Source organism: Macrotis lagotis, chromosome 2 (assembly GCF_037893015.1).
Source record: "Macrotis lagotis isolate mMagLag1 chromosome 2, bilby.v1.9.chrom.fasta, whole genome shotgun sequence".
NCBI classification, from domain to species: domain Eukaryota; kingdom Metazoa; phylum Chordata; class Mammalia; order Peramelemorphia; family Peramelidae; genus Macrotis; species Macrotis lagotis.
In genome coordinates this window covers 77400172-77422332 of record NC_133659.1, presented here as the reverse complement: position 1 = coordinate 77422332, position 22161 = coordinate 77400172, and the positions used below count along the sequence as shown (strand labels likewise).

General features: G+C 37.7%; 1 protein-coding gene across 2 annotated transcripts in view; it reads left to right on the top strand.

The window, feature by feature from the left end:
• The first annotated feature begins 2661 nt into the window (after nt 1-2661).
• The window catches only part of RNASEL (ribonuclease L), an 86193-nt gene continuing 66693 nt past the window's right edge, over nt 2662-22161 (top strand). For both annotated transcript variants that reach the window (XM_074222193.1, XM_074222192.1), the window contains exons 1-5: nt 2662-2836; nt 4911-6396; nt 8708-8793; nt 17419-17624; nt 17750-17867. In XM_074222193.1, coding sequence (XP_074078294.1) covers nt 5007-6396; nt 8708-8793; nt 17419-17624; nt 17750-17867 — 1800 coding nt within the window. In that variant the 5' untranslated portion in view covers nt 2662-2836; nt 4911-5006. The remainder of the gene's footprint in view (nt 2837-4910; nt 6397-8707; nt 8794-17418; nt 17625-17749; nt 17868-22161) is intronic.

The following is a 22161-nucleotide window of genomic DNA, read 5'->3' as shown; positions in this document are numbered from 1 at the left end:
TCAATTGACTTGCCCAAGGTCACTCAATTAGCAAATGTCTGAGGTTAGATTTGAACCTGGGTCCTCCTGATTCTGTACATGGTGTTCTATCCATTGAATCTCTAGCTCCTTCTGCTAATTTCTGTTGGGAGCCAGGGTCTCTAAGCTGTTTGACACAGTTGTGGCAAGAAGACTCAGGGCAGTCACACTGCCTGATAAAACAACATTTCCTTCTTCAATATATATAGGGATTCCATGTATACCCATATTTATAGGTCTATTATTGATTGCAAAACTTACTCATCCTAATAGTGGAATGACTATAAAGGAAGGATTTCAGAGAAATTCCTTGAGTAAAACAGATTGTGAACTCTGTCCAAATTTAACAGGACTGCCTCTCCCTGAGACATACAAAAGGCTCCGGCATTATGAAATCTTTGGAAGACACAGCACTGGGAGTTCCAGGGACATGTCAGAACATATACAGGGAAACCAGATACAAGATGGGTCAGATAGAATTCCAGGGAAATTAACAGTTTTGTCCCCCTTATCATACACAGGAATATATGATAAAAATGGTGAGAGAATAGTTAGTATAGGTAACCAATATGTGAACTCTAACAGCCTTAGTTTATTGGCAAAGAATAAAAAGCCATAGAAACTGTAGCATCTACCAACAAGGGCTGAAAGGAAAATTAGTTATTGAAGGAGTCAACGGACAGGTGGACAAACAGCTACCCTCACTATAGGTTGTCAAGGGAGCATATCGAAAACATTACATATGCGGTACAAAAACATAGAAGCATTCTATTAAACAAATTATATCAAAGATTATTCTAAGGAAAGTTCTGTTTAATCAATAACTTTACTATGCAGCAACAAACTAGGCAACAGGCAGGTTGAGGTCATCACGGTCTGAGCAGGGACAAGAAAATTAATTACATGATTGATAATCACACTTGTAACCACGACATGATCAAACTTGTAACCATATGAACTATGTGATTAATGATGAAAATTGTATACTTTTGTAACCAAGGAAATGATTTTAGTTTGCTTGTTTCATATGATTCTAAGACTATAAAAATAAATCTAAGCAGCTGACAGTCAGTCAACCTGCTCCTGCCTATACCCACTTGTTGACTCAACTCATTTTGCCGACTCTATCCCTCCTGTCAAGTTCCAAGGACCCCATGGAGGCTGGACCCCCGCAAATTTCCTAACCCATTCTTTAGAATAAATTTCAGTCTTATTCTAGACAGAACATAGCAAGTGAGTCTTAGGACAGAAAGCATCAAAATCCAGTTCACTTGTAAATCATATCATGTCTGGGGTTACAAAGAGAGGTAAAAATATGAAACCTACTTTCAAGGAGCTCACCTCTGAACAGGATTTTACAAGATTTTGGAAGAGAAGTATGGAAATGAAAATAATACGACCCCAAGGAACATTCATTCAACTGAGGAAACCAACATATAAACATGTATATAAATAACTAAAAACATAAACATATGAGCAAATATATAAATATAGACTAAGTAAATACAAAATATTTTAGGGGGTGAAGATTCCCAAGATTTGGGTGATTAGGAAAGATCTCAGGTAGGAGGTGGTATATGAGCTGAGTCTTAAATGAGCCTCAATATGCTAAGAGTTGTAGAAGGGAAAAGACCCTATTGAACAATATCTTCGAAGATACAGAGGCAAGAAAACCTGGAAAACTGGATTCTACCCCAATATTCAAGGTGTTTTAACAACCAGAAAAGTCATGTTGTGAAAGCTAAAGTTCTAATATATGGTAGATGAGCTCCATCCCATTCTGGGCCTGCCCTTCTACACTTCTTGGTGCTAACAGAATCCTTTTATTTTTTTTTTTAACAGAATCATTCTATTTTAACCTAATATTTTGAAGGTTTATAGTTTTAGAATTTATAATCCCCAGCAGCATTTCTGGGTGAGCCTAGGTTGTTTTCTTCCTTTCAGTCTTCTGTCTTACCACCTGGAGCTGTTCCAGGGATTTCCATCTACTACCTTCCCTGCCAATTGAATATATAGGATGAACTACTTATGGTATAATGTTAGAATCAGAATGAATAGTCAAGGACTTTTCCTAACCTCTGCCCTAACCACTCTGCTTCCTAATAGGCAGGTCCATGCTGGACACTTGAAAAACTTGTGAAATTGAATTGAATTATAATTGAAATATAATTTAAATGTAATCTATGTCTCTGTTTCTGGACTTCTGGGTTCAAATTCTGGTTTAAGCATTTATTCTCTGTGACCTTAGGCAGATTATTTAAATTTTCTGAAGTTATTGATAGTAAGGAATAAGTGTTTTACAAACTTTAGACGGTTAGGCAAATGTAAATCATTACTAATATTAATTACTCAAGGATATAGGGCAAGGCAGTCGAGATCTGAGAATTGGGTACATTGGTCAAAGTGGCATATCCTGAAGTTGACTTGCTATGATTGAGCCAAAAAGAGGTTTAAGGCTTATTGATTGGTCAAGTTTATAAAGCACTTTCCCTCCCAGACAACTTTCCCTGGATCTCAAACTCAAACAAAACTGCAATGTTTCCGGGCAAGACCCTGGCTGCCAGATCTTGAGACAGTGTTTTGCTCTTTCTCAATCCTTTTCTCATTTCTACAACCTTTTCTTTGTCCCGCCTCCTGCTCAGTGATGTCACCCAGAGAAAAAGCCCAGAGCTGAGGTTCCTTTACTCCCTCAGCTGTTTGCATTCAAGACTCCAGCCTTCTAGGAGACAAGCTGTGACCCAAAGCTCCTGTGAGACTGGGAGACAAAGTGCCAGGGCGACGCTGGCAGGAAGCACTGAGCCAGTCAGGGAAGCTGAAGGTAGGTGTGGGCAGCGGGAGGAAAGCTGGGCTTCGAATCTGAGATACGGTCCTTTTCTTTGCTGTCTCACAAACTGGGAAAGGTTCCAAGAGGCCCACGGGGGACGAAGGGGCCCAGGGGTGGATTCTGCTCTTTTCTGATCAGCTGTAAAATCGTCAGTTTTCCTTTTGCCCTGGTGCTGTTGATCTAGCAAAGGAACTATTTCCTAAAGAAAACTGAAACTGAAACTAAGATGCTTCTGGGCAAACTTCTCCTTCCTTGCTACCCTTTATTTCCTGCTGGGTCTCTTAAGCCCCCTTTGTTTCTCTCAATTCTGTTTCTTTCCCTCGTCCTCCATTCACACGATGGCCCTCCACACTCCCAACTGTAGAATGGGGAGACTAGTTGGCTCAGTGAATTTGTTTATGAAAGACAAGAGAGTCAGGGTGGGATTAAGGATGTGTTTGGGTGACACAGGTGTCTCCCAGGGAGCATTGATGAATTGCCTATTATAAGCTAGGTATTGTGGTAGTTTCCAGAGACGGGAGTGCAATATGAAACAATCTCCACTTCCAAGGAACTTATTCCAATGGGGAGACCTTTGTACACAATAAATATGAGGAGAATCAAAACAAATTAAAACCTATTCAAGGCATTCAAGTTGAAGGAGATCAAAAAAGACTTTATGAGAAGGTTTGTCTTAAAGGAAGAAGAGTCTGGGGAGTGAAGTTAAGGAAGGAGGCCATTCTAAGAGTGGTATCCAGTATAAAGAAATAGTGATGGGACATGGTCATGGAGTCTGTTTGGTTAGATAGAGGTATGTGAAAAAGAATGTATTATCCATTGGGTCTGGAAAGAGAAATGGGACAAAGATGTGAATGGTTTTAAAGAGATTAACATAATAGCTTATATTTGATTCTAAGAGTAATAGAGAGCCACTGGAGGTGATGAAGTAGAGGGAAAGAAGGGAAAAAGCCTTTATATAAGTCAGACCCTATGCCAAGCACTTTACAATGTCTATCTCATCTGATCCTCACAACAACTAGGGGAGATAGGGGTTATTAAAATTCCTTGGTAATAGTGGAAGACACTGCAGTGTTATCTATTCTCAACTGGGTTCTCAGTGAAGCAAGAAGTACTTGCATTTTTCCCTAACTGATTCTCTATCTCTCTCCCTCCAGAAGCTCTGATTGGCAGTATTTGAGTAGGAACAGCAGAGTAAGATGATGGAATAATCCTGGGCTGTATGGTCTGACAAGGAATGAGCCACAGCAGGATGCATATGGGAGGAGGGGTAGCAGAAAACTGTGTCCAATGGAAAACATTAACTACAAGTCCAGATTAGAGAGAGAGAATGAGGTGAAGTTAGTGCAGGAGAAATGACTTGACCAAGTCCTGACTGGCAGAGATCCCTCTGAGGCTTTAATGAGATGAAAGTTGGGTTTAGAGGGGGTGAGATACTGGGTTGAGATGGAATGATAGGAGATTGAGGTCAGACAGAAGAATAGCAGAGTTTTAAATTAGGAAAATGGAATATCTCTGGGTATTGCTGAGATACAGTGTGTTACCATCTGTAGATGTGGTTAAGGTGGCAGGAAGAAGTAGCTGGTGCTATTTAAGGAGACTGAGGAATTGCCAGATTATCAAAAGTTGACTATAGATCCTTTGCATGTATGAAAATATGTTATAAATAAGACTAAGCTAGTTAATTTTTTAAATTTCCTAATCTTCAGGATTGGGTGAAGGACTCGCCTCTCAAGAAATTATGTAGGCAGGTGAAGATTAGGGAGTCTGAGACAACACCAACAAAGAGGATGAAGTTCTCTAATATAAGCACCTAAGGACAGAACTTTTTGAGAAAGATTGGAGAATTAGGGGATGACATATAATAGCCATCAATATGTGGACTGGGTAGAAAAATTTGTTTTTAATGTGGCTTATCTGGTGAATTGATAAAATTATTCTTGATCAGATGGAGAAATAAAAGACTCAGAGAATGTTGTTTATTAGTCAGACAATCCTCACCTTTCTCAACTGAAGACTTTCAAAGTTTCTTAATCAGATCAAAATGAAATGTATTTCCTTTTTCTCTTAGGCAAAGAGGATCACACATCATAGCATTATCATATGACTTTGACTATCTTGGAGGTCAATAAAAAACAACTCCCAATAGACACTGTCTTTGCCTAAGATGAATCCTTTGATTCAAGCTGTTCAGGAAGGTAACATTGAGTTGGTCCTAGAACTGTTAGAAAGAGGAGATGATGTCAATGTCCAGGAGGAGTCTGGCTGGACTCCGCTCCATAATGCTGTGGAAGAAGGCAACTTGGACATTGTCCAGCTTTTACTAGAGAAAGGTGCTGATCTTCATATCAAGAAGAAAAATGGTGCCACTCCCTTTATTGTTGCTGGGATTGTGGGAAATGTGAAGCTACTCGAACTTTTCCTCTCTAAAGGAGCAAATATCAATGAATATGATAACCATGGGTTCACAGCATTTATGGAAGCTGCCTTTTATGGTCACGTGGATGCTTTAAAATTCCTGTATGAAAAAGGGGCACAAGTGAATTTGGGACGACAAACTAGTGAGGAACAAAAGAAACTGGGCAAAGGGGGAACGACAGCCCTCATGGATGCAGCTGAACAAGGTCATCTTGATGCATTGAAAATCCTTCTTACAACTATGGGGGCAGATGTGAATGTCTGTGACAATAAGGGCAGAAATGCCTTGATCTATAGTTTTAAAAATCCTCAGAACAAGAAGGTGAAGGAGATCATATGTTTCCTCCTAGATCATGGAGTTGATGTCAATGTGAGGGGAGAAAAGGGAAAAACACCTTTAATTTTGTCAGTAGAGATGGAGGATGTTGAGTTAGTACAGATAATGCTGAAAAGAGATGGAACAGATGTCAATGAGACGGATAAAGATGGAAACACAGCTCTTTTGGTTGCTGTTGAGAAGAAGCATGTTGACATTGCTCAGTTGCTGTGTGAAAATGGAGCTCATCTAGACTGTGGAGATCTCATTGGTATAGCTCAGAGAAAATATGACCGGAAGATGATCAAACTTCTTCGAGAGTATGGGGCCAGTGAGAATTTCCATTCCCCTTGTAAAGTCTATGAACCAAACAGTCAACGATGGCGAGATCCCCTGATACATCTCTCCTCAATATACCGTCCTATGATTGGCAAACTCAAGATTTTCATTCAAGAAGAATACAGGATTGCAGAAACTTCTGAAGGTGGTGTTTACCTGGGGTTTTATGATGGGAAAGAGGCAGCTGTGAAGCGATTCTCAGAAGATAGTCAACGGGCGCAACAGGAAATCACTTGCATCAACCATTGCCGGATGAACAGAAACTTAGTGGTGTTTTATGGGACAGAGAGCCAAAAGGACTGTTTGTATTTGTGCTTTGCTCTTTGTGAGAGGACTCTGGAGGAACATCTGACTGGTCAAAGAGAAGCACCCTTGCAGGAGAAGGACTTCCAAAACATTCTCAAGTCCTTATTTAAGGCAGTGCAAGAACTACACAGAAACAACTATACCCATCAGGACCTGCACCCAGGGAATATCTTAATAGGTGAGTCTCCAACACAGTCATTGAGGTTTAGGGAATTAAAAAAAATGAGATCATTTAGCTTTCTCTGTAACATATCAAAGACCTGCAGTGAATTTTTGGTGATTTACATGGAGATTATTAACTTTGAAAATTATCTAGAGCAAATTCTTAATTCAAAGTCCATTTCCTTCTGTGGTTCTGATCTTCCTTCTCCTAGATGTATGTGTAACTGCCCAAAGAACATAGTATATTTTTTGGTATCCAAAATTGGACACCAAAGTTCCTCCCCAAAATTCTCTCACAATGCAGGTTTTCTAAACCTGGGGGTCTTGGTAAATGGCACTCAGGACTTCTAAAGTAGTGATTTCTCCTTGAAATCAGAGTTGTATAGCTATCATATAGATGAAATTAAAATATCCACTGCTTACTTTGGGGGAAATTGTAGGTTGAAGTGGTTATAGCAATTTTTCAGATCATTTCTTTGCATGAGGAAATTTGGACTAAAACAAAACATACATAAAATACCAAAAAGTATGGACATAAAAATGAAAAAGAAGGGATTATACCCGAGTCCTGCTGAACTATCTTGAAGTTCAGTTCACATAACCTGGGAACTTTTAGCACTATAACTACACACCTACCAGCTACACAAAGCCCTAACTCCTAAAGTTTGCTATTTCAAAAAAAAAAAAAGAGAAAGTTCCTCCTTTGCGTTCAGGTTTATATTCTCTTCACTGCCCTAAACAAAACTATCTTTCCAACATTTATTAGCTAAAATTTTCATAAGGTAGACTAGAAATACCCATTAGGGGCAAGGAACTAAAGAGAAATTGATACTTCTGGGTGAGCCCATAAGACTGGACCTAGTCTATCTAAGTCCAGAGCTTGGGGAAGGATTATGCAATGGATTACCCAAAGTAATATGAGCCTTTCTGTCACTCTACTATGAATCAGATAGTCCATTTGAAATATTCTATTTTTCATAATGTCTGTATTTCTAGGTATGGAGGGGGTCTTTTTCTTATGGTATATACCCCTTTGGCAGTCTGATGAAGTCTATGAACTCCATCTCAGGCTGGTTTTTTAAAATTCATAAATAAAGAAAATGCTAAATTTCATTTAGAGATAGTAAAAATAATGATGCAATTGTTTTTTCTATCCAAGTTCATAGACTTTCTGAAATTTTTCATAGATCTCAAGTTAAAACCCCCTATTCTAATACCTAAGACAATGTCTTACACTAATTAATGCTTTTTGGATTGATTTTATTATATAGCCATGGGCAAATCCACATGATATTTCTTATCTTCAGTTTACTCACCTGTAAAATGGAGAAAATACCCACTCACTAATTTTCTCACTAAACTTAAATTTCTAGATAAATAATGTGAATAATGATGCTGCTTTTGCAGCATCTTGTTCCTATAAGAAAAATGAGAAAGAGAATAGCATGGGAGAAGGATCTCACCCTAAAGAGGACAAACATATACCATATGTTCAGTCATTTCCCATTTTGATGGGCATCCCTCTGCACTTTAGTGAACTTTAGTTCCATGCCCATGGGATATCTTTCCTAAGTAAATACCTAGTGGAATAGAATGAATTTACCGACATTAAAAAGTACCTGATTTTGTATAATAAGTTTTGAAATGTTTAAAACTTTTTCAAAGTCTTAAGATATATTCACTAACATAAAGTTTTCACATAATTATGTTGACTCTTACTGATCATGGCTTCTCTTTCTAAATGCTTACAAACTATCTCTTTAATAATATATCCTAAACTTTTGCCAGAAAAATAAGAAATTAGAAAATAAGCCCTCTAGCCTATATTTTGAAGATTTCATATTCTTTCCTCTTTTGAAAATAGGGACATGATTTTTCTTTTCTCCTGTCTTCCAGAATCTCAGCCTCTCTCTGTGACCTTTCAAAGATCATGGACAATAGGCTCAGCAATTATATTTCCCATTTCTTCCAGAATCTGGAATATAATTCATCTGAGCCAGATGGATTTAGCTTTTCAGGAGTATCTAGTACCTCATCAATGTATATTACTAGTCATGAAGGGGAGTGTGTGGATGCCTTATTGCAGAGTCCTACCCACTGACAGAAAGTCAAGTGCCTATCCCTTGTGGGTGGTGGTCAATTATATATGTGAAGGTGCTTTGAAAAGGACAAAACACTAGATAAATATGAGATAGTATTCGCCTCTATAGAAAAGAGGGATGGCATATTCAGATGCATGCTCATAGAAGTTTTTTAAGTCATTCCATGGGGGAGGGGATGAGGAGTTTTCATTCCGCTTAACAATTTCTTGCCTTTTTCTTTGTCAGATTCTAAAAATGAAGTTTGTTTGGTAGATTTTGATAAGAGCGAACAGTTGGATGAGAGTCGGCAGAAAATTAAGGATGATCTAAAGGTATTTTCCCTTCAAACTGAATCGCATTTAATTTTCTTTTTTTTTAATCTTAATATTCTCCCTCTCTCTATTTCTGCCTCCACCTAGCCCCCAATCTTATTTTCTGATCAAAGGGTACAAAATCATTTCATTTTAGTCATGTTAGAAAGGATATTGATAAACTGGAAAATATATAGAATAGGGCAACGATGATGGTGAAAGGCCTTGTAGTCACCCCAATTAATCAAATGACCCATAAACATTTATTAAGCTTAATAAATTATATTTAATTTCACATAATTTTATTTATATTATCATTATAATATATTTTAATAATGATCAAATTTAATACTAAATATTTATTGTTTAAATACCAGGTACTATGCTAAGTATGAAAGAGGCAAAAAATAGTCACCAAGTTCAAGGACCTTGGAGGAGTCAACAAGCAAACAAATCTATACATAACAAACTATATGCAGGGTAAATAGGAAATAATTAACAAAGGGAAGGCACTGAAATTTGGAGAGGTTGGGGAAGGCTTCCTATAGAAAGTACTATTTTGATTGGAACTTAAAGGAAGTCATAAAAGATTGATTGAAGTAATAGTTCCTGAAGATCCAGAAAAGAAAGTTTTTGATACCATAATCCTTGATACTGTCTGAAATAGGTAGGGCTTTATGAATGGAAATTATATATTTTTTAACATTTAATTTGTTTTCCAATTAAATACAATAGTAATATGTACCCATCATTTTTTGCAAGGCTCTGAATTCTACAATTTTCCCCTCTCCTCCCTTCCCCTCCCCAAGGCTATCTGACAGTCTCTACATTGTTTCCATGCCATACATTGATGTAAATTGAATGTTATAAGAGTAAACATAAGAATAAACATAAACCCCCTCCCCCCAAGAAGATGGGAAGAATAGAGAGAAAATTTAAAAAATCTACTTTAGTCTGTGTTCAGATTTCAATGGCTCTGTCTCTGGGGTGAGTTGCTTTCCCTATCATAAATCCACCAGAGAAGTTGCTTCAATATTTTTCCCTCAGTTGCTATTACTAGCTGTACTTCTATTCTGCTCTCTCTCTCCTTTCATCCTGGCCCTGTCCAAAAGTGTGTTGCATTTGAGTACCCTCTCCCTCGGTCTTCCTCTCTTCTATCACCTATTCCTGTCTTTCCTCTCCCCATTCCCCCTCATTCCATCCCTTTCCTCCCATCCTTCTCCAGGGCAAGACAGATTTCCTCACCCTATTAAGTGTGTATGCCATTTCCTCCCTGAGCCATTTCTGATGAGAATGAAGGCTCACTCATTCCCCCTTGCCTTCCCCCCTCCCCTCCACTGAAAAAAGCTTTTTTTTTGACTCTTATGTGAAATCTCTCAGCTTCTTCATCTCCTTTTCCTTCCTCCCAGTACTTCCTCCATTGCCCATTGACTCCATCCCTTTATCACCCCATACCATTATATTCTGCTCCTTCCTGTGTCTTGTCCATATGTGCTCCTTCTAACAGTTCTTATAAATGAGAAAGTTCATGAGAGTCATCAATATCTTCTTCCTGTGCAGGAATACAAACAGTTCAACATCATCAAGTTCCTCATAGTTAGTCCCTCTCTTCCACTCCCTCTGTGGTTCACCAGAATCCTGCAATTGGAGATCAAACTTTCTGTTCAGCTCTGGTCGTCTCGTTAGGAAAGTTTGAAAGTCCCATTTCACTGAAAATCCATCTTTTCCACTGAAAGAGAATGTTCAGTTTTTCTGTGTAGTTGATCCTCATTTATAAACCAAGATCTTTTGCCTTCTGGAATATCATATTCCAATCCCTATGAGCCCTTAATGTAGATGCTGCCAGATACTGTGTAATCCTGGCTATGGAGCCTCGGTAGTTGAAGTGTCTGTTTCTGGCAGCTTTTAGAATTTTCTCTTTGATTTGGGAGTTTTGGAATTTGGTTATAATATTCCCAGAAGTTTTTCTTTTGGGATCCCTTTCAGGGGGTGACTGGTGAATTCTCTTGATTTCTGTTTTACCCTCAGCTTCTAGGATGTCAGGGCAATTTTGCTGTATTATTTCTTGAAAAATGCAGTCTAGGCTCTTCTCCTGGTCATGGCTTTCAGATAGTCCAATAATTTTCAAATTATTTCTTCTGGATCTGTTTTCAAGATCAGTTGTTTTTTTCCAATGAGATATTTCACATTTTCTTCTAATTTTTGGCTTTTTTGGAAAAGTTTTATTTCTTCCTGCTTTCTTGCAAAGTCACCAGCTTCCTTTCCTTCTATTTTTTGCATTTGAAGGAGTTATTTTCTTCAGAGAGCTTTTTTATCTCCTTTTCCAGCTGGCCAATTCTGCTTTTTAAGGCATTCTTCTCCTCATTTGCCTTTTGGTTTACTTTTTCTATTAGGCCTAAACTGGTTTTTAACATATTATTTTCTTCAGTATTTTTTTGTATATCTTTCACCAAGCTTTTGATTTGATTTTCATGATTTTTTCTGCATTGCTCTCATTTCTCCTCCCAAGTTTTCCTCCATCTCCCTTAATTGCTTTTTTTAGTTTTTTTGCAAGGCAAATGGGGTTAAGTGACTTGCCCAAGGTCACACAGTTAGGTAATTATTAAATGTCTGAGGCTGGATTTGAACTCAGGCCTTAATTGCTTTTCAAAGTCTTTTTTAAACTCATCCACAGTCTGAACCCATTTTCTATTTCTCTTGGAGGTTTTGATGGAAGCTTCGGTTTTGTCATCATCTGAGTATGTGTTTTGATCTTACATGGGACTGAAGTAATTCTCTAAGGTCAGATCCTTCTTTTTCTGTTGTTTACTCATTTCCTCAGCCCAAGGCTAATTTACAGCACTTCCAAGGCTTTGGGGTTGTTTTTTTAATTTTGGGACACTCCACTGAGACCTTTATTCCTCCAAGGTCTTGAGCTCTCTTGCCTGTGCTTTGATATGTAGATGGCCCCAGTACCTCCCTCTACCCGGAGGCTATAAGGAGGGATCCAGCTATCTTAATATGGAAGCCCAAACTGCACCCTGGGTCTGAGTGTAGGCAGATGGCAGGGTCCTACCCCTGGGAGAGCAGAGAAATCTCTGCAGACTTCCCTTACTGTCTCTGGGGGTGCAGGCTGCTTTCTCCCAATTCTCGCTGCAGGCTCTGCACTGGTGCTCCTCACTCCATGCTCACCCAGGTACAGCAGAGTGCTCTCACCACCCCTTCAGGCTGTTGAGGTTGATCCCTGGGCTGCGCTGGACTGGGCTGCACTGGACTGGACTGGGCTGTGCTGTGGCTTTTTTCCAACCCCCTGGTCCTGGTGAAGTACACCTTTCTGGAGGAACTTCTAAGTTATCTTGGACTGGGAAAATGTATCACTCAGCCTTTCTGTGGGTTCTGCCCCTCTAAATTTTGGCTAGAGCCATCCTTTGTTTTTTGGGGATTTGGGGGGGTTGGAGTTGTCAGGAAATGCTGCTTTCACTGGGCCATCTTGGCTCCGCCCTGAATGGAAATTATATTAAAGAAAAGGTAGTGCTATTTGCTTTTCTACGCTGCTTTAATCTTAATAAATGCTTTTATAGCCATCCCTCCTTTTATCCATTCATCTCTCTATCTAGGCAACCATCCATTTATTCAGTTTCTTTTTATTCTGACCTGATGAAATAACATCCCTAGTAAGCCTAATGTTCAGTTTTATTTGCCAGGGTCACCCTTGCTGGTATATTATGGTAGGAATTCCTTTCATGGATGAGTTGGATCAGATGACCTCTGATGGCATTTCTAACTCTAAAATTCTGTGATTCTGATTTTACATTTCTCCTCCTCCCCTCCCCCCCAAGCTAAATTCATAGAATGGAACAAAAATAAAGTTGCGTTATATCATGTCAGTTGTTGTGGAGTTGTTTGAGTAGTGTCTGACTTTTTTTTTAGCAAAGGTACTGGAGGGGTTTGTCATGTTCTTTTCCAGATCATTTTGCAGATGGGGAAACTGAGGCAAACAGGATTAAATGACTTGACCAGGATCACACAGCTAGTTAAGTGTACAGAACCCTGTTTGAACTCAGAAAGATTGCATCTTCCTTATTCCAAGTCAGATGCTCTATCCACTGTTCCACCTTGCTGTAAAATGTTTACTCAAATGAAAAAAAAATGTGAAGAAGCAAAGACAATTTGATGGTGTTTTTGTCTTTGTTGTGAATTAAGAAATTGATTTTTATCTCCAAAACTGCTTATTTGAACTTCAGGTGATCTTTCTTGGGAACATCTCTTCCCAGGATCAGCAATATTGTAAAAATCAATATTGTGAAAATAGTCTGTTGATTTGATGTGGATTCACATTAGGAATTTTTCTTTGTAAAAGGACCACTTTAAATAGTGGAGCAGTTTTCATGACTTTTGTGTTATTTGTTCTGAACAACATTTCTTCACTTCTGAAGAGGACCAATGACATTGTGGGTTATTATCTTGATTCATTCTTAAATTGGATTTAACTGAGACAGAACTGAATGCAAGAAAGCTTTAAAGGAAAAAAAGGAAAGAACAAAGATAACTCCTTTGGTCTTTTTTGCTGAAAAAAACCCAACCGAAAACCATTATGCACCTGTGTTCTTGATAATATAATATAGTGGAAAGACACCAGAATTTTGAATTATAAGACTTGGGTTTGAATTCTTCCTCTGATACTTAATATTTATATGACCCTGACTCAAATGAAATAATATTTGCAAAATGGTTAACACAGTATCTCTGCTACATATTTAATAAATGTTCTCTTTCCTCTTCTCCACTAGGCAAGTCACTGAATTTATCTGGGCCTCAGTTTCCTTATCTGTAATAAGATGAGGTTGAACTAGATGGCTCTAAGACCACAGTTATATTGAAACTACTGAGTTGTGGGCCTTTATTTTAAGACAAACAGAAGAGTTTGTATTTAATCTAAAGATAATAGGGAACTATTCGATTTAATGAATAAGAGTGTGTCATAGACAGACCTGTGTTTTAGCAAACTGATTTTGAAGGTTCCATGGAAAAGGAGTGGAGAGGGTAGAGCAATAAGAAGGCCACTATAACAATCCAGGCAAGAGGTAATAATGGCCTGAATATCAAATCAAAAATCTGCCTTTCTTCCTGGGTCAGGTAGAGCAATCCCAAGTCCTCCTCCAGCTTTTTCAGTATTTGAAAGCTGTTCCTTTGGCTCACAGTTCATCTATATATATATGAAACTCAGATGCTTTCAGAGCAGTAAGATGTTTTTGGTTAAAGTTCTCTTTCATTCATCAGAGCAGTACCCTTCTCTTTCTTCCCTTGTCTACTACATTATTTGAACCTACTCTAAGTTGGGTTGTATTATGCCTTTTCTCCAGGGAGCTAGGATTCAAGAAATGACTGGGTGCTGCTAAGGTGTGGTTAATTGGGAGTGGAAGGAATGGATCAGTCTAAATTACCAGCAGGGACTAGAGGACAGTTATAGTTGTAATACAAAAGGATTACAATTGAGATAAGCCGGAGGAAACAGGATTAGGAGTCCAGGCAAAGATAGAGGGAATCTTTTGGTTTATGGATTGAGCAGAAGTCTCTAAGTAGAAGAAATTTCTATGGATCAATTCAGAAAAGCTTTTGACTTCAACTCAAACTGGTGTATGTTATTATTGTACTGTGGTTTCAGTTGTGTCTGACTCTTTGTGACCCTCCTTTGGGTTGTTGCTTTTTTTCAAAGATACTGGATTGTTTTGGTTTTTTTTCCTTCTTCATTTCATTTTACAGATGAGGAAACAGAGGCAAGCAAGGTTAAGTGCCTTGCCCAGGATCATACAGCTAGTAAGTGTCTGAGGACAGTTTTGAGTCTTCTTGATTCCATTCTGGCAGTCTATTCACTATGCCAACTAGAAAGCCAGATGACATATGAGTATCTTTTTATCCAGAAGCTATTTAAGCTTTTTTCATTAACTCCTGAGGCAATTTTTCTGACTTTAAAGAGCTAGGGTTATCCTCTTTGGTCTCTTTTTGTCTATAGTCTGGCACAGTCTTCCCTTCCATTCAGAACATCTTACTAAAAGTCTAGGTTAGTACAATGACCTTCTTATAGAGAAGGCAATGTTGGAAATTCCCTAAGAGAGGGAAAAGGAGAAGTTTTTAAATATTTTTCTCTGTTGGCTTGTTGAGAATTTTTTTCTTCTTCATCTGAGTATTTCCTCCTGCGTCTCCCCAGGACTAGCATCAGGCTTCTAAAAATGGGCCTCTACTTTGGGTCTTCACAGAACCTTGCCCTCAGAGATTTGATTCCCCTTGAAGTCAGTCATCTAACCAGAACCATGACTAGCTAGATCTTAACTAAGTTAGGTCCCTGCCTTCTTGAGAACCTGACCTTCTTTATTCCATCTTTATTCCAACTAACATCAAGTCAACAAGCATTTTTATTTTTTTATCATTTAAAGATCATAATTTAATAAAGGTTTTTAAAAATATTTTTTTCTTTTTTTAAATTAATTTTTATTAAAGATATTATTTGAGTTTTACAATCCCCCCCATCTTACTTCCCTCCCCCCACACCCCCATGGAAAGCAATCTGTCAGTCTTTATTTTGTTTCCCTGTTGTACATTGATCCAAATTGAGTGTGATGAGAGAGAAGTTCATATCCTTAAGGAAAAGACAGAAAGTCTAAGAGATGGCAAGATCAGACAATAAGATATCAGGTTTTTTCTAAATTAAAGGGAATAGTCCTTGAACTTTGTTCAAACTCCACAGCTCCTTATCTGGATACAGATGGTATTCTCCTTTGCAGACAGCCCAAAATTGCACTGATGGAATGAGCGAGTCCTTCAGGGTTGATCTTCACCCCCATGTTGCTGTTAGGGTGTACAGTGTTTTTCTGGTTCTGCTCAACTCACTCAACATCAGTTCATGCAAATCCCTCCAGGCTTCCCTGAATTCCCATCCTTCCTGGTTTCTAATAGAACAATAGTGTTCCATGACATACATATACCAGTTTGCTAAGCCATTCCCCAATTGAAGGACAAAGATTTCCAATCTTTGCCACCACAAATAAGGCTGCTATAAATATTTTTGTAGAAGTAATGTTTTTACCTTCTTTCATCATCTCTTTAGGATTATAGAACCAGTAGTGGTATTGCTGGGTCAAAGGGTATGCACATTTTTGTTGCCCTTTGGGCATATCAACAAGCATTTTTAAAGTATTTATTATGTCAGTCATTGTAAAGAGTACTAATACATATATAAGCAAAAAAGATAGTCTGTCTTCCAGGAACTTACTTCTTCTTTTTTTTTTTTTTTTGCTTTTTTGCAAGGCAAATGGGGTTAAGTGGCTTGCCCAAGGCCACACAGCTAGGTAATTATTAAGTGTCTGAGACTGGATTTGAACCCAGGTACTCCTGACTCCAGGGCCTGTGCTTTATCCACTACACCACCTAGCTGCCCCCGGAACTTACTTCTAATGGGGAAGAGAACACATAAAAAAAAAAAGAGAAGATGTGGGGGTGGGCGGGCCTGGAATTGAGAAAAAAAAAGGAAGTCTGGAGAGGCAAAAATGAAATCCGGAGAGGAAAATCACCTTTTTTAAAGGTATTTTCACTGGTTTGAAATTCTTTTCTGATTCTCTCTACTGATACACAGTTATCTATTCCACAACATGAAAGGCAGCTGTTAGGGGTATGCCACTCCACAATCTGGGAAATTCCTGTAAAATTTTTGGGCCCTCCTTTCACAAGAGGTGTAAATTTCTTTTTCTTTTATGGGGGTGATTATGGTACCTTATTGTAAAATTTGGGTTAGGTATTTGGTTATAGGGCTCTTTGTCATCTATTAGGTCTTCATATGTCAGTTGTTGCTTCCACAAAACTCCCCCCATTTTATTTCATACTGACCTGCAATATATAGAAATCTTAATGGAGGGGAGGCTAGGTGGTGCAGTGGCTAGAGCACCGGCCCTGGAATCAGAACCTGAGTTCAAATCCAGCCTCAGATACTTAATAATTACCTAGCTGTGTAACTTCGGGCAAGTCACTTAACCCCATTGTCTTAAATAAATAAATTTTAAAAAATAAAGAAATCATGATGGGAAAATGTATGATGTGGAAGGGATAACTATAATTCCAAGTCATCCTTTCAGATCCAAATCAAGTTCTATCCTCTCCAATAAGTCATCTCTGAACACCCTAGCCCATGGTGCTCTATTTTTGAATCCCTATACTACTTATTGTCTACACCACTCACCTCGGAGTCAGAAGGACCTGAGTTCAAATGTGACCTTAGGCACTTGAGACTTGCTAATTGTGTGACCCTGGATAAGTCACTTAACCCGATCACCCCACTTCCCAGGGCCATCTCTAGTTGTTCTGAGGCACAGTCCAACCTCACTGAAATCCAATTCACATACAAGTCTTGGCATCACTTCCCTGATGTCATGGTCTTCTTTGAGAACAAGAATGAATGAAAAACAATCACATTCACATGGCTCTTAGTAGGAACATCCTTGAATGCTTAGATCATTGTCTTTTCTTGTATAAATGCCTTATTTCTCGATTTAGATTTTTGTTTCTCTGGAAGGCTAGTTTTATTTTACTCATTTTTACATCTCTCATGTCTATTAAAATGCCTTGCAGAGAATAGGTCTAGCTTAATAAACTAAGGGATTTGTTGATTCTTTCTAGGCTCTTGGAAGACTGGTTCTATATGTGGTGCAGAAGAGGAAAAACACTTTTGAGGAAATTAAAGCCCAAAGGGACACCAAGATCATAAATGCTTGTAAAAATAAAGACATTAAAGATATTGTACAAAACCTTCTTAACCCTGGGGAAGAATTCCAGAATCGGCTAAATGACTTGCTCTCTCATCCTTTCTTCTGGAACTGTGAAATGTAAGTGAAAATCCAGATAAAAAATGAATGAATGAATTGAATTGATTGAATGAAACACTAACATTTATACCTTGGTGGGAAAGGAGGAAAGGACAGGGATTTATTGTAATTCTGTTATCTTTCAGCCGTTACAGGTTTCTTCGAGATGTGGGGAATGAATCTGACATCAAAAAACCAAATTTTCAAAGCAAAATACTCCAGGAACTCAACCAAACTACAGCTTATAAACACTGGCAAGAAAAGGTAAGATCAGTGTAGTCCAATAGGTCTTACTAGTAATGAGACTCTGCCACCAAAGGCTGTTACTTTTCTTTAACTATTATCTACTAAGAGATAGATACATAGATAAAGACAGAGAGAAAGAGAGAGAGAGAGAGAGAGAGAGAGAGAGAGAGAGAGAGAGAGAGAGAGAGAGAGAAAGAGAGCTCTAGTCTTAAGAGCAATTTATAGGGGAAGATGAGATCAAGGGTAAAAGTAGAGAAATTTACTTTGAGAGAAGGGTATCTTTTTTTTTTTTTTTTTTTTTAGGTTTTTGCAAGGCAAATGGGGTTAAGTGGCTTGCCCAAGGCCACACAGTTAGGTAACTATTAAGTGTCTGAGGCCGGATTTGAACTCAGGTACTCCTGACTCCAGGGCCGGTGCTCTATCCACTGTGCCATCTAGCTGCCTCTCTTCTTTTATTGCAAAAACTAACATTTCTAATACTATATTGGATAGTAATGTTGATAAGGGGCGTCCTTGTTTTGTCCCTGATCTTATTGGACTCCCAGTTTATCCTCTTTATATATAATGTTTGTTGATGCTTTAAAATAGATTCTGCTTATTATTTTAAGGAAAACTCAATTTCTATACTCTTTGGTGTTTTTAATAGGAATGGATGTTGTATTTTGTCAAAGGCTTTTTCAGCATCTATTGAGATAATCATATGATTTATGTTGGTTTTGTTACTGATATGTTCAATTATGTTGAGTGTTTTCCTAATATTAAACCATCCTTGCCCACCTAGTATATATAAATCCTCCCTGAACATAGTGAATTATTCTAGTAACAACTTGCTGTGGACTCTTTGCTAAAATTTTATTTAAGATTTTTGCATCATTGTTCATTTAGGGAGATTGGTCTATAATTTTCTTTGTTTTAGTTCTTCCTGGTTTAGGTATCAGCACCATATTAGTGTCATAAAAGTAATTTGACAGAACTCCTCTTATTATTTTTAAAATAGTTTATGCAGAATTGGAATTAATTGTTCCTTAAATGTTTGGTAGAATTCACTTGTGAATGCATCTGCATCTGGAGACTTTTTCTTAGGGAATTTATCAATGATTCTTCAATTTCTTTTTCTGAAATGGGGTTATTTACATATTTTTATTTCCTTCTCTGCTAATCTGGGCAGTTTGTATTTTTGTAAATATTAATCCATTTTACTCAGATTACCAAATTTATTGGCATACAGTTGAGCAAATAGCTCTGAATTATCCCTTTTAAAAATATTTATTTATTCATTTTGAATTTTACAATTTTCCCCCCTTATCTTGCTGCCCCCCACCTCCCCCACAGAAGGCAGGCAGTCTGTTAGTCTTTACATTGTTCCCATGGTATACAATGATCTAAGTTGAATGTGATGAGAGAGAAATCATATCCTTAAGAAAAATAAAGTATAAGAGATAGCAAAATTACATAATAAGATAACATTTTTTAAAAATTAAAGATAATAGGGGTGGCTAGGTGGCATAGTGGATAAAGCACTGGCCCTGGAGTCAGGAGTACCTGGGTTCAAATCCGGCCTCAGACACTTAATAATTACCTAGCTGTGTGGCCTTGGGCAAGCCACTTAACCCCATTTGCTTTGCAAAAAAACCTAAAAAAAAAATTAAAGATAATAGTCTTTGGTCTTTGTTCAAACTTCACAATTCTTTTTCTGGATACAGATGGCATTCTCCATTGCAGATATCCCAAAATTGTGCCTGATTATTGCATTGATGGAATGAGCAAGTCCATTAAAGTTGATCATCACCCCCATGTTGCTGTTAGAGTGTACAAGGTTCTTCTGGTTCTGCTCATCTCACTCAGCATCAGTTCATGTAAATCCTTCCAGACTTTCCTGAATTCCCATCCCTCCTGGTTTCTAATAGAACAATAGTGTCCATCACATACATATATTACAGTTTATTAAGTCATTCCCCAATTGATGGACATTCACTCAATTTCCAATTCTTTGCCACCACAAACAGGGCTGCTATGTGAACATTTTTGTACAGGTGATGTTTTTACCTTTTTTTTCATCATCTCTTCAGGGTATAGATCCAGTAGTGGTATTGTTGGACCAAAGGATTTGCACATTTTTGTTGCCCTTTGGGTGTAATTCCAAATTTCTCTCCAGAAAGGTTGGATGAGTTCACAGTTCCACCAACAATGTGTTAGTGTCCCAGATTTCCCACAGCCCTTCCAGCAATGATCATTATCCTTTCTGGTCATATTGGCCAGTCTGAGAGCTGTGAGGTGGTACCCTCAGAGAAGTTTTAATTTGCATTTCTCTAATAAATAATGATTTAGAGTAATTTTTCATATGACTATGAATCGCTTTGATTTCCTTTTCTGTAAATTGCATTTGCATATCCTTTGACCATTTGTCATTTGGGGAATGGCTTCTTTCTTTTAAAAATTTGACTCAGTTCTCTGTATATTTTAAAAATGAGTCCTTAGTCAGAAGAACTAGTTGTAAAAATTGTTTCCCAATTTACTACATTTCTTTTGATCTCGGTTACAGTGGTTTAATCTGTGCAAAAGCTTTTTAATTTAATGTAATCAAAATCATCTAGTTTGTTTTTAGTGATGTTCTCCATCTCTTCCTTGGTCATGAACTGCTTCCCATTTCATAGATCTGACAGGTAAACTATTCCTTAATCCCCTAGTTTGCTTATAATATTGTTTTTTATGTCTAAATCCTTCATCCGTTTTGATCTTATCTTGGTATAGGGTGTGAGGTGTTCTTCTAATCTAAGTTTGTGCCATACTAACTTCCAATTTTCCCAACAGTTTTTATTGAAGACAGAGTTTTTATCCCAATAGCTGGACTCTTTGGGTTTATCAAACAGCAGTGGTTTTCTTGCTTTCAATTTATTAATCTCTCTTCATTTTCAGAATTTCTAATTTGATATTTAATCGGGGAGTCATTAATTTGTTCTTTTTTCTAGCTTTTTTAGCTGCATGCCTATGGTGGAGCATCCCAAGCTCCTATCAATCTGATCAGCACAGTAGGACACACATTTATCTCAAACATAGTGATGTCATTTTGGTCTTCATTGATAACAAAGGACAAGAACTAACCAACCAACCAATCAACCAACCAACCAATCAAGTTGCATACATTATTCATTGACCTCTTCTTTCTCTATTTTATTCATATAAGTATTTAGAGATATAAAATTTCCCCTAAAAACTGCTTTAGCTGTATCCCATAAATATTGGTATGATGTCTCATTGTTATCATTTTCTTAGATGAAATGATTGATCAAATCATATGATTTGTTGATTGATTCACTCCTTTAAAATTAAGTTATTAGTTTCCAATTAATTTTTGGTTTATCTTTCCATGATCCTTTATCACATGTAATTTTCATTACATCATGATTTGAAAAATATCAGGATCAGGATCACTACCCCTGATTTTTTTTTTTACTTCTACTGAAGCATAATATATTTTGCTCTAGCCTTTTACCTTTACCCTGTGTGTATCCATCTACTTCCAATGTGTTTCTTGTAAACAACATATTTTAGGATTCTGGTTTTTTTAATTCATTTTGCTATCCATTTCTGTTTTATGGGAGAGTATATCCCATTCACATTTATAGTTAAGTTTGCTAATTCATTATTTCCCTCCGTGCTATCTTTCCTCATTTGTACTCTTCTCTTTCCTTTCCTTTTTACCTCCTCACCAATACTTTGTCCACTTTCCCCTTTAACTTTTCTTGTAAATTTTAAACTTTCAGTTTACTTGCACATATACCCTTCCCTTCCCCCCTTTTTTTTAGGTTTTGCAAGGCAAATGGGGTTAAGTGGCTTGCCCAAGGCCACACAGCTAGGTAATTATTAAGTGTCTGAGACTGGATTTGAACCCAGGTACTCCTGACTCCAGGGCTGGTGCTTTATCCACTGCACCACCTAGCCACCCCGTTCCCTTCCCTTTTATTAATTCCTTCTTCCCTTTTCTTTCCCTCCCCTCCATCCCATTTCCCTGCAGGATAGATTTTTAAACCCATTTGGGAATGTATCTTATTCCCTCTTTGGACCAAATCTATTGAATAGGATTTACTCAGTGTTCACATTCTCCCTTCTTTCCCTCTACCATAATAGGTTTTTGTGCCTCTTTACCTGGCATTATTTATCCACTAATGCCTAGTCTTCTTCTTTTTATGTTTTTATTGTTTTCAAAGTACCATCCTTCAAAGTACAATCAATCAAAGGTTGATTGCTTGCTTGCTTGCTTGATAAACAACATTGCCTCATAATAATTAAGTACCCTTCCCTCTTCTTTCTC